The sequence below is a fragment of the Teleopsis dalmanni genome, chromosome X (genome assembly GCF_002237135.1).
Source record: "Teleopsis dalmanni isolate 2A chromosome X, ASM223713v2, whole genome shotgun sequence".
NCBI classification, from domain to species: Eukaryota; Metazoa; Arthropoda; class Insecta; order Diptera; family Diopsidae; genus Teleopsis; species Teleopsis dalmanni.
In genome coordinates, this window is record NC_051848.1 from 82,607,347 (window position 1) to 82,619,624 (window position 12,278).

The 12,278-nt window shown below is 33.5% G+C and overlaps 1 protein-coding gene and 1 pseudogene across 2 annotated transcripts; both read left to right on the plus strand.

Annotated features, from left to right (window-relative positions):
• Positions 1 to 2,552: 2,552 nt before the first annotated feature.
• Positions 2,553 to 5,754, plus strand: LOC119689922 (probable ATP-dependent RNA helicase DDX43). 2 transcript variants are annotated; one of them, XM_038104858.1, is made up of 8 exons: positions 2,553 to 2,714; positions 3,227 to 3,693; positions 3,761 to 3,874; positions 3,953 to 4,458; positions 4,524 to 4,914; positions 4,980 to 5,120; positions 5,198 to 5,298; positions 5,354 to 5,754. In XM_038104858.1, the coding sequence occupies exons 2-8, from the start codon at positions 3,244 to 3,246 to the stop codon at positions 5,634 to 5,636; spliced, it is 1,986 nt and encodes a 661-aa protein (XP_037960786.1). In that variant the 5' UTR covers positions 2,553 to 2,714; positions 3,227 to 3,243; the 3' UTR covers positions 5,637 to 5,754. The 2 variants fall into 2 exon arrangements, with proteins under 2 accessions (XP_037960786.1, XP_037960787.1); XM_038104859.1 differs by lacking the exon at positions 2,553 to 2,714 and adding an exon at positions 2,983 to 3,164.
• Positions 5,755 to 9,863: 4,109 nt separating this feature from the next.
• On the plus strand, positions 9,864 to 12,278 carry LOC119688613 (annotated as a pseudogene).

Genomic DNA, 12,278 nt, shown 5'->3' on the forward strand with positions numbered 1-12,278 from the left:
GAAATCAAAATAGAATCCGGAAATTTACTCAAATAACTTGTGACCCGGAGAGCAGAAGGGAGGCCAACCGTCCTTCAAATGAAATCAGGAAAAAGATTTATATATTTAAAAACGTGAAATAGGGTGAATTTCTCAACGGCCTTGGAACAGCCTTTTGGGTCATAAATAAATACTTCAGCCTGAAGCGTAAACCAGTAATACCACCCATCCATAGAGGAACAGGCTTGGTATATACAGATTTAGAAAAAGCCGTGACCTTCACAGACACCCTTGAACTTCAATTCCAGCCCAATGAAGACTTAGAATATGACTCAGAGGAAGAAGAACGCATCTCCGAGGAGGCAAATAATATTTTGGATCAGGAGCCAGATGATGGCACTGCAGTATGCAGTAACGAAGAAATCTCCCAAATTATAGCGAGATTGAAGATTAGGTCGGCACCTGGCCATGATATAATTAACAACAGATGCCTACGTAACCTGCCAGAGAACGCAATCCAGCTTATCACTAACATTATTAATTGTATGCTCAGGCTAGATGAATTTCCTAAGACCTGGAAGCTGGCCACAGTCATTGTCTTCCCTAAACCGGATAATAATGACCTGTCCAAGGCACTTCAACTAGCTAGAACGGCGGAAATGATTCAAACAGCCCTTAGTGGAAGAAAGTCGACTGGAAAGATCATTTTTGATATTTATAAAGCTTTTGACAAGGTCTGGCATGATGGCCTGATAGTAAAATGTCTGATCTAGGTGTTCCAGGCAGGCCAACTAAAATCATCGGCAGCTTCTTACGTGAGAGATCCTTTCGCACGAAAATCAACAGCAATCTCTCGTCAATCAGAAGCAGGGGTTTCTCAGAGATCTCCATTTTTCCCACTCTCTACAACATTTATACATCTAATATCCCAATGTTAGGTCCATCGATTTTGGTGTTATACGCTGACGACACGTATATGCTACACCTGGATAAATGTGCTCTCAACATAAGCAAAACATTTCAAGAGCATGTAGACGTCAAGATTGATCCGATCAAAAACTACATAAAGGATAGAGCCCTGAAATTATTTACGAAAACTGACAGACTTACTAACACCGCGTTATCGAATCTTAGAATGGTTACGGGCTCCTCGAAGAGGTATGCAGATCTTAGGTTAATTATTGCTTAGTTTGATGAAGAGATATACAATAATCCAGTTAGGGCGTAGAGAGGGGTTTTGCAGAAACCTCGCAGTTAATAGAGAGTAAAAGTGCTTAAGTGCACTGACTCAACTGGCTTCAACATATTATGGTAATAGAAATTATAATATATAATAGCAGTTGACCGCAACAAATATACATAGTCATCGCTTGAGTCATTGTCTCCAGTGAGCCGGGTATATGGAAAGCCTCTTTCCTTTGATGATGCGATAGCCGACAAAGCAACATTTTTTGCTTCCATTAAATTCAAAAACCTTGCGTCTGTGCATTTTTGCAGTGCGATGTGACGGTTCTCCACATCTATCAGATTCTGAAAGTGTTGCAAAAGAGTTTCATTTATATTATCTTTATTTCTTTCTTTTGCAGGTGTTTCACAGTCATCCGACATAGATATTGGATATAGCGATGTATGTGAAGATCATATTGGATCTGCCGATGGACGTGGAGATGAGCATGGCGGCAGTAACGATGCTTCATTTCATGATGGGCCCTGTTGTGATTAATAGACAAGTTCATTTTTTTAAAAAAACCGATACAAATTTGTAAAAACATACCTGAAATACTTTTGCATACTGATTTTGTAATGGTATGTATAAATAAATTATTCAGTAATCTTTTTAATACATGGAAATACTTTTAGTTGGATGGCGCCTCTCTCGAAACTCTAACTCACTGCTGTTCTTTCCTGATTTTAAATAAACAAACAAGCAAATCAACCATTAGTTTTAAGGGTTGCGTTCAACATTTTTGGTCTTAAATGTGCTGATTTGTAGTAAATGAGCTCCTTTTTAATGAAAGCTCTTTGTATGGTATATCATACTCATTAGTGATTATAATGTGCAAAACCGGCTAAACGAGACTGTGTGAATGCACTGTTGTCTGTGTTTACAATAGAATTTATAATGTTGTACTTCTTCCAGAAAACTTTTTGGCATATCGATCATTAAACCAGCCATTGCTTGCATTATAAAAGGCATATTTATCGGTTTCTTCACTGTTAAGCGAAACACTGTCAGAAATACGGCTAGATCGTTAATCGAGTCTACTGTTGCACGAAATGGCTGTTAACCGAGGTATAGGTGTATAATTATATAAAGAGACGCTCTTATCAGAATGCTGACCGGTTCATTAATAAGAAACGTCAGCAATGAGTCATACGAAATTGCCAGAACATTGATAAAATTTTTATTATTGAACACATGTAGTATTAAAATTGTATGTGGATTTTTTACATTATTAAATAATGTGCCAATCGGATTGTGTAATCATTTCAAATGAATATTCCTTTGTGAAATTGGTTTGTGCACATAAAGCATAAACCAAATTAATATAGTTACATCAATCTCAAGCAAATCTGTGTATGGGCTGCCAAATATACTTATATTAATTTTGAAAGAACGGGAACGGAACAAGTTTTCTTCTACATTTATTACTTTTTCAAGAGACGCGTCGGTGGTCGAATCGTTTTTTGGCTTGTGTTTTTTCGATTAAGTTTCGGTTTTAGTTTTATTACTGGTATGTATTTTGCTTCATAAAATGCGGGACTTCAAATCGAATATATGTGCAACTTTTTTCAATTAAATATTTTCAATTAATCTTGAAATTTTCTAAAAATACTTGTTTCTTTGAGCAATGGTGTTTTTAAGGTTATGTGACCCTATTTGCAAAAAATAAAATCTGCATTTCACATATTACCATTTTATATAAGAATGAATTTCAGTAAAAGTCACAAGAAACAATAGAGCCACTGCGTGATGAGACTTAAGAAAGTGACAGTATGATTTTCAACATACAAATCAAAAACAAAAAACTGGCATTGCTTTATCTCTCAATAATCCTTATAAGAACACATATTTCTACTTTTAATAGTTAATTTCAAAAACCGTTTCATTTGATATGATTGAGAATTCGTAAATTCGTGAATTCGTGAATTCGTGATTTCGTGAAAATTGGCTCAATTTGAATGTTTGAAATTTAGTTGGTTTTGTGTAAAAATGAATATAATATTGAGGTATTCTTTTTTGTAGGTTTTGCTGACATCAAAATGGATGATTTGGAAATAATGTGGGATGATGCTCCACCTGAAAGGAATGTGTATGGAGTTTTAAGTGCAAACATGTCCAATTTTAATGATATTATAGAGAAATTTCCTACTGACCCAGCTTACATTGGTGCCATAATTGGCCTAAACGGCTCCAACATAAAAAGCATTAAAACAAAGTTCAACGTCAATGTACATATAAATAGTGACAACCATATAGTAACTGTGAAAGGTCGTAATAGAAAAAATGTTGACGATGCCGTTAAATACATTTTGGAAATTATAAAACACTCTGATCAGAAATATAAAAATAAAAATAAAAATAAAAATGTTTCATCTCAAAATCACGAAGTTTCTCACAATCCCAAAGTTGAATTTAAAAAAAAATCATTCGTGCCTCGTTTTAGTGCTTCTTCCAGAAATGACAATATTCAGGTTGCAACTCCGAAATCTGTAAGTATGACGTACATACAACGAGCGTATGGATATAATATAGTAGCTCATAACAAAATTTATTTAGGGAGAAAATGGCGAAAATAGATTAAGTCTACCTACAAAAAATGTATGTATTGGTGGTACTGAAAAGAAGGAAGTATTGCAGCCTATCGATTGGGAATCTCTAAATAGAAAAGTTGTAAGAAAAATATTAACAATCCACAAATGAAGATATCGATTTATTTGTTTTGCCCATATGAAATATTTTTTATTACAGGAAGAATATCGTAAGTTGCAGTGGGCGCATCTTCCAAAGCTGAGAAAAAATTTTTATCAAGAAGTCAAGGAAATCGCTGTTATGACAGAGGAAGAAGTCAATGAAATGCGTTTAGTAAACAACAATATAATTGTTTCACGTTTAAAAACAAGTGAAGATCAAATGTGTCTTGATATACCGAAACCAATATACAAATTCGACCACTGTTTCAAAGATTATCCTGATATACTTGATGAGTTGAAGAAACAAAACTTTACGGAACCATCTCCTATACAAAAGCAAGCATGGCCTATATTATTGAGAGGCGAGGATATGATAGGTATTGCCCAAACAGGAACTGGAAAAACTTTAGCATTTCTGCTTCCTGCTTTGATTCATACTGATGGACAGACTACACCACGTGCGAAACGCAATGGTCCAAATATATTAATTTTAGCTCCAACACGCGAATTAGCACAGCAAATAGCAAAAGAAGTTAACAAGTACTCGTTCCGTGGAATAAAAGCGTAAGTTAAGAAATAATTTAAAACAAATGAATAAAAAAATAAGCAATAATGAAATTCTTATTCAGTGTATGTATTTATGGTGGTGGCAGTCGTCGTGACCAGATTAGAGATTTCAGAGAAGGAGCTGAATGCATAATTTGTACGCCTGGACGTCTTAATGATTTGGTTCAAGCTAAAGTTGTAGATATTACATCGGTTACATATTTAATATTAGACGAAGCGGACCGTATGCTGGATATGGGTTTCGAGCCACAGATTCGAAAAGTTCTACTTGACATACGCCCTGACAGGCAGACCGTCATGACTAGTGCCACCTGGCCACCATGTGTTAGTAGATTGGCCGAAACCTATATGAACAATCCTATTCAGGTATGGGTTGGCTCACTTGATTTAACTGCCACTCATTCTGTGACTCAAAATGTAGAACTCGTGGATGATGCGGACAAATTTAATACGGTAATATTATTTGAAAAGTTAAATAAAGAAAACTTTGAAGAAAAATGTATTTGTTCCTGTTACAGGTCCTGGCATTTTTAGAAAACCTTAAATCAAGCGATAAAGTTATTATCTTCTGTTCTAAACGAGCTCGTGCTGACGACTTGTCTAGTGATTTATCTCTGAAAGGCCTGTTAACACAATGTATACATGGTTCTCGTGATCAGGTACATAATACATTAGTTTTATTAGAGTAATGCCTCTGTGCATAAGATTCTTATATACTCAAACAAATTTTCTTTAGGCCGATCGAGAACAAGCACTGGCTGATCTAACCTCAGGTGACATACAAATTTTAATAGCAACAGACGTTGCTTCAAGAGGTTTAGACATTGAAGACATCACGTAAGTGCTTAGTAGTATTAAAAACTGAAGTTGTGAAAAATTTTTTTTTTCTTAGTCATGTTATTAATTTTGATTTTCCGCGTAACATTGAGGAGTATGTTCATCGTGTTGGTAGAACTGGACGCGCTGGGCGAACCGGCACTGCCATAAGTTATATAACACGCTCGGATTGGGGTATTGCAAAGGATCTCATTCGTATTTTGGAAGAAGCTGGCCAAGCAGTTCCAAAAGAACTCTACGGAATGTCCAATCGCTTTGACGAGATGAAAAAAAGACGTGGTAAAGATTTTAAAATGGGTAGTCATTTTAATCCTTTTTTTAAACACAGTACACCGTAGTGGTACTCATTTTTAAGATTAACTTAGAAACAGTTAACTTAGTAACTTGACCACAACATTGCATTTTGTTTTTCACATTACATCGTAAATAACCGCAATGTTTGATTCAAATCGATCAGTGTTTTACTTAAATGAACGTTGATCGCTAAAATTTGAAAATAATTAAAAAACTGTTTCTAATGTTATTCGTATAATAATGTACAATATGAAAAACTTGAAATAAAATTAAATAAAAATTAATATTACTTCTATTTGAATACAAAACTCTATTTTGGGTTAATTATTTATATAAAAAATTTATACTGTATGTATATATTGTTATACATGAAACTTTGTTCGTTTAATAAATTTAATGAAGTACAACTGTGTGAACGCTTTTTGAAAAACTATGATAATTATATTGTGTTCTTGCTTTTTCATTTATAAGGGTTTCAATTTTTATTTAAAAATAACATATTTTATTTGAAATATTTTTAAGATGGATATTAATCCTTTGTACATATAATTGTGTGTGAACGACACATAATATAGTAATAACTTACTATAGATCCTTAATCTGGTTTAGCTTGATAGCCCTTTGTGTGAATTAGCTTCTGCACTTGTCACCCAAACTAATCGATAAGAGTGATAACAATTACGATTGATTTTTATTGTATTTCTAAACTTTATTAAAACAATTTAATATGTTTATACAAAATATTATATATAAAAAATATTGAATTATGCATTATACAAGTACGTTTATACATAAACGACTTCGTAGCTCAGTAAGGTATTCGGTTTTCCAACGTTCCCAAAAACCGACCTGTGGAATTAGTAGTTCCCTTCGAAGTCGTATTTGATCAGGACTTAGAAGTTGATGATAAAATTCTGCTCCAAGCAACATATCAATTTTGTGTAACCTATAGAATGTACGATCTGCTAATTGGATATTACTGAGGATATTCCAATCTAAAATATGTAAATGCTGAAATTTCAATAGATTAAATAAATTTTTGTCATTGTCTTTTGTTTGCTATTTGAATTCATCTAACTTTGAAATATGTTAGTTTCGTTTCGTCATAAAGACGTGTCACTCTTTGCAAGAAAAAATTAACATTAAAAATATTTGAATTACTTTCTATTAATCTTGACACAAAACTTGTGCAACTTCTCTGAGAGTGGTGAATAGAAATTGTTTTTATTTGTTTTTTTAATTAACAATAAATATTAATGCATAATTTACAAAACAACATTTTTGTCACGTTTTTTAGTGCAATGATCACAAGAAAAGCTTTTTCGTTGCTTGATATTTGTGCCTACGCACTAATCCACATCCTAACACCGTGACTCTTGTAACCATACATTTCTCCAGAACTTCATGTAAGCATTACTTCGGTGGGTTGTGATTCAGCAATTGCTGTCACCTCTTTCTGCAGTTCTAACTCTCTCTGCTGTTATTTTCGCACATTTTGCAGCAACATATTGAAGGTGCTCTCTCCAGATGAGCGTGTTTTCAATCATTACTCCAAGGTACTTCATCGCTTGTTTTGATGTGACTCGCTCATTGCTCATTTTCCTGCTGCTTACAAGAAAGACTTTAGTTTTATGGTCAACAAGCTTGAGGCGTATGTCTGTGATCCAGTTCCTTATCATAGCCACGGCATCGTTACATGTTGTTTCTATTTATTCTATAAATTTTCCTCTAACCACTAGGGCGATGTTATTAGTAAAACCAATTATTTTTGCGCCTTCTTGGAGCTTAAACCTGAGTACTCCGTCACCAGCCAAAAAAAAAACACAGACGCAGTGCGTTACGTGTTACCTGCGCTTATAGAACAGTGTCCGATGATGCAATCTGTGTCATTGTTGGAAAGCTGCCAGTGGACATAAATGCAAAAGACGAAATAAGCAGCCTACCAAACGCTTGTATTCTTTTAAAAGAATGTCAGCACAGAACGTTAAAGTCAAGCTAGCTTAATGGTTAAAAAACATTCAAATCAGTAGATAGATGCTCTTTAAGAGTTTTGGTGCACTACTATGATGTGACGCAGCAACTGCAAGCTGTAACAAGGTGGTGGAAAAAGTTGATCCATAATGAGGTCTCAGATGTACTTTACAAAAGTGGTTGAAAAGAAGTGGTTACAGGCGCGACACTTCCGATAATCGCCAGAGTAAGTAGTTGGTTCGACATATAACAACGGCAAAAAAAAACTTATTTTTTGCTGCGTAATTATTTCATATGGTGAACTCTTTGTCTGTGTGATCTTTGGTTTTGCAGATTAGATGGGCTTCTGTAGATCAATAACCTCGTCTTCGTCTAAAAATTCAATTCCTTAAGAAAAAAATAATTGTTAAAATTAAGAACCTGGAAAACACTTACACTTACTTTCACATTTTCAAGTGCTTTCTTAATTTGAACGTTGCACATTTCGTCTACTGTTGCATCTCCATTGAAGACTTGGGGCGCCACAAGCACAATTACTCGCTTTTCGAAGTCTCAGAGTTCCTTTCGCTTACGCATTCGGTTAACACCCGTACGCTTAATGGGTGTGAGTGCCTCTTTGTCCTTAATATGATTTCTTGAAGTGTAGACATGTTTGTATTTACATCCATACATAAACGTACTTCATATATGCTTACTTTTTATCTAACCAGAATTTTCCCGCTACTTTTGATCATTTTCAACAGCTCTGCCAAGTTAATTTAAACGCTTTCCAAATCATTTCAAGCTTTTCTCTTCGCATGAGCTTCATTCAAATCTAAATTCAGTTGCAATTTATTATTAGGCCTTTTCGGTAATTCGTAAGTATGGCACAAAACAGCAAGTTACTGGCCTACACTGGGCTATTTTTGCTATCTGTCAAAACATACCACCTGACAAATTGCAACAGTGATGCCAATGCCTCACGAAACCACTTGTGAGCCACCGAAAAGGCCTATTGATGTTCAGTATTTTGCAATTATTTTTATAGCTTTTATATGTACGTAAAGTTTACTGTATAACATAAAATTTTTACCTTACCTATCGTTGCAAAACTCAATAATATTTTCCATGAGATCGACGAGTACAAGTTTTTGCTTCTCTCTTGCTTTTTTGCTTGTTTCTATATCTAAAACATATAAAAAGATTGTTGGAGCAAAACAGAACATCAAACTTAACTGCTCTACCCTGTATAACTATTTGTTCTGGGCTTTGATGTATTACTGTTGTGTCTTTTGAGAGGTGATACTTGGTTCCCGTTGAAGGAGAGACAATTTTTGCATTGTGGGGGATTCACTGTTTTTTCTTTTTGGAAGCTGATTATACAATTTTAATAAAAAACTTTATTACCTTCGGTAGACTTAAATATTGGAAAGTAAAACTACAATTAATTACAATCAGTATACATAAATTTTTTCGTACATTACTTTCGTACATAACTTCGTACATACTTTTTTACTCACCGCCAAATTATCGGTGAAAGAAATACACTTTTTGACATATAAACTCACGTTTCACAGTTGAAGAAGAGCAAAATCTAAAATCAGTTTGCATAGTTGAGGAATTGACCCCAGAAATCACAGAAATAAGTAGAGCATACGTATAGAGCATATGTATATAGATCCCAGAGAACTTGTAAATTTGTTTCAAATCTTCAATAGGTTTCTATACCATTTCAGCTGGTATAAGCGTTGTTATTTAAATTATATTTCAAAATGGTGTTGCAAAAGGGGTAAGACATTCAGATGATACCTTGACAGCAATTTATTTATCCTTTGTAAGCAGATAATGTATTAGCATCATCTTTATTTTGTAAAATTTATTTATATTTGACTGTCTCTGTCTGCAATATATCTTATTATATGCTATAGCAAAAAGCACAGATATAGTACGATTACAAATGATTATTATTAGTCTCATGCACATGTACTGTATTATTTCACTGTCCCTCTCAACTAGTCTTATTTTAATATTTTGTGATGAAAAATTAGTTCATTTAGATTCAAACTTTTTTTATTTTGTTCTTAAAATCAATTGTACTTCTCGTAAATTCACTGTCTTAGCTGCAATTTTGATTGGAACCTCATTAATATAGTAAAAACTTTATTTTGCAGAAGCAGATTTAGAACCGGACAAGCATGTAAGATTGTGTCAACACTAGTTAAAATAAAAATTTTTCTTGCATTCTCAAATATTCAATTAAGAATAACATTCATATTTTATTAATTGACTTTGTTCATCAACGCAAGTCATTCAATTTAATAATGGAAACTCGCCCTAAATCCGGTGAGTAATTCAATTTTCATTGTTATGTGGTGCGAGATATAAATTTCGAGACTAATGAGGCACCTAATTTAACTTTGTTGCGAATAGGTGATAAGCCATACAATCAGAACAAACACCCAATGTTTACTATAAGTGTTACTAATGTTAAATGCTAATGTCAATTCAATCAATCGGTATAAAAACTTTGGTATAAGTTCGGGCTTATAGGTCATGAAAAACCCAAATATGTCCCAATTAAAAATCAAATACGGCGTCAGAAACCATAAAGAAAAACCGATAAAGTTATTAAAAAGACTCAGAAATAAAATAATTTTAATTAATCTCCGAAAACCATTTTAAATTGCGAAGCACACGCATGCACAGCAATTATAGAAAGTATATATCTGTTTGTAAATCCATTTAAATTGCCAAATTTTCCTGTTAAAAGTACTTTTTCCCTTATTTTCTTCTTATTTGAGTTCATACGTAAAATAGACATTTATTTTTATTTCAGCCAAAAAAGCTAAACCATCCACGGAATGTGGTTCTTCTAAAGAAACTTGCACTAACAAAAAGCCTGAGAAGTTTCTACCTGTGTCTTTGGAAGCTGCAGAGCGTCGTCATTTTCTGCATGAGATGATAAAGAGTTTCCCCCAAGCTATGCAAAATCGAGTGACTGTTTTGAAGAATGTTCAACTCGAACATATAGACGCGGACTCCGAATTCTTCAAGGAAATGAATAACTTGGAGGTGAAGTACGCTGCTAAGAGCCAAAAGTTTTATGAGAAGAGATTCGAAATAATTTCTGGTAAGTTTGATCCACCAAAGCAAGAGCCAAAGTGGAAGGAGTTCGATACAATTGATACAATCGCAAATGGTGATTATTCTTTTGAGGAAGTTTTGAACGAGTATAAGATATCCAACGACGCTATCGGTATTCCAAATTTTTGGTTTACGGTTTTGCGCCATGTAGATGTGATTGCTCATTTGATCCAAGAACACGATGAACCAGTCATGACAGTGCTTTTACGTTAGAATTTCATTTTGATAAAAATGATTATTTCACTGATAATGTTCTCACAAAAAAGTACACTTTCAACTTCCAACGATACTTTTCTGTGTGTGTTCACAATTATGTTTTGTTGGAGTATCTTCAACCGTCAACCAGTGTCCTTGAAAAAAGAAAATTTATTCACTGGGACAGATTTAGAAAAGAAAAGCCTGGGTATACTTAGGGTATAAAACAAAAATTTTTAAAAAAAAAAAAAAAATTAAAGTAGAATGATAAATTTAAAATATAACTAACTATACAAATAACTGAATTGCTTGTAATGTAATAATATGAAATCAGAATGTGAAAATAAACTCGTTTTATTATATTGTATTAGTATTACTCTACTTCATCAAGGTAAATAGTTTTTAAAGCATCACAGTAGAACAACATTCAAAAAAAACTATATTCCTCGTCGCGCACCTCTATTTCTTTGTTTTATCCGTAAATTCACTTCTAGTATTTTGTTGAGTGTTACTGCACTTCAGTAATGACATTATTCTAATAATTATATCCATATGAAGAAAGGTTAAACCATTCGCTTATAAATTTTTTTATTAATGTTTCTTGCATGTTACCACGTTGCATTACTAAAACTCGTCGAAAGTTTAGTTTTTTAGATCACAATTCGCGGGTGCCTCATGAAGAAGTTCTATATCACAACCAAAAGAGAGCACTTGTTCACCAGACTGCCCTTTTATCCTCTTTGTTTATCTGTCTGGTTAAATCAGAATTTTCTGTTACCCGTTTGGCGGTCACTTTTTCCCTCACAAGATATTAGGTCGTATCATTTCCAGACTTATGGGAGCTTTTGTTTCCTTTTCTCTGCATTTCTATTCTTCACTGCAAATTTTGGTGATCAAAACGAAATGTAAGGAAATTTAGTTTTCTGAAGACGTTTGGTGACAATGTGAGTATTGTTTAAATTCACTTTTTTTTATTGTGCACGTTTTTTCAACTGAATAAAAATTTACTTAAATATTTAAAATTTTTAATAATACTAATTATTAATTTTAGTAACTAAATTAATAAAATAATGTCTAACATCAAAAGATGATCAATATCATAAAAAATTTTAAAACTGTGTGATGACTCTTGTCCGTTAGAAATCACTCTTGTGTGTCGACCGTACTGTGTTCAGGTAATGTCGCTGAAATATTTACAATTCAATAATTTTAATACACTTAATTTCTTTCAGGTAGATTGGAAATTTGTACAAAATTTCCATCATTACAACCTAAAAACAAAACCCTTTTCAGTATGCAATTGGAAAAAAGATATAAACCTAACGTTAACTACAGTAAAGAACAAGAAAGGTAATATGGTTTCAGAAAAGGTCATAGTTGTGCGTCTGGCATGCTGA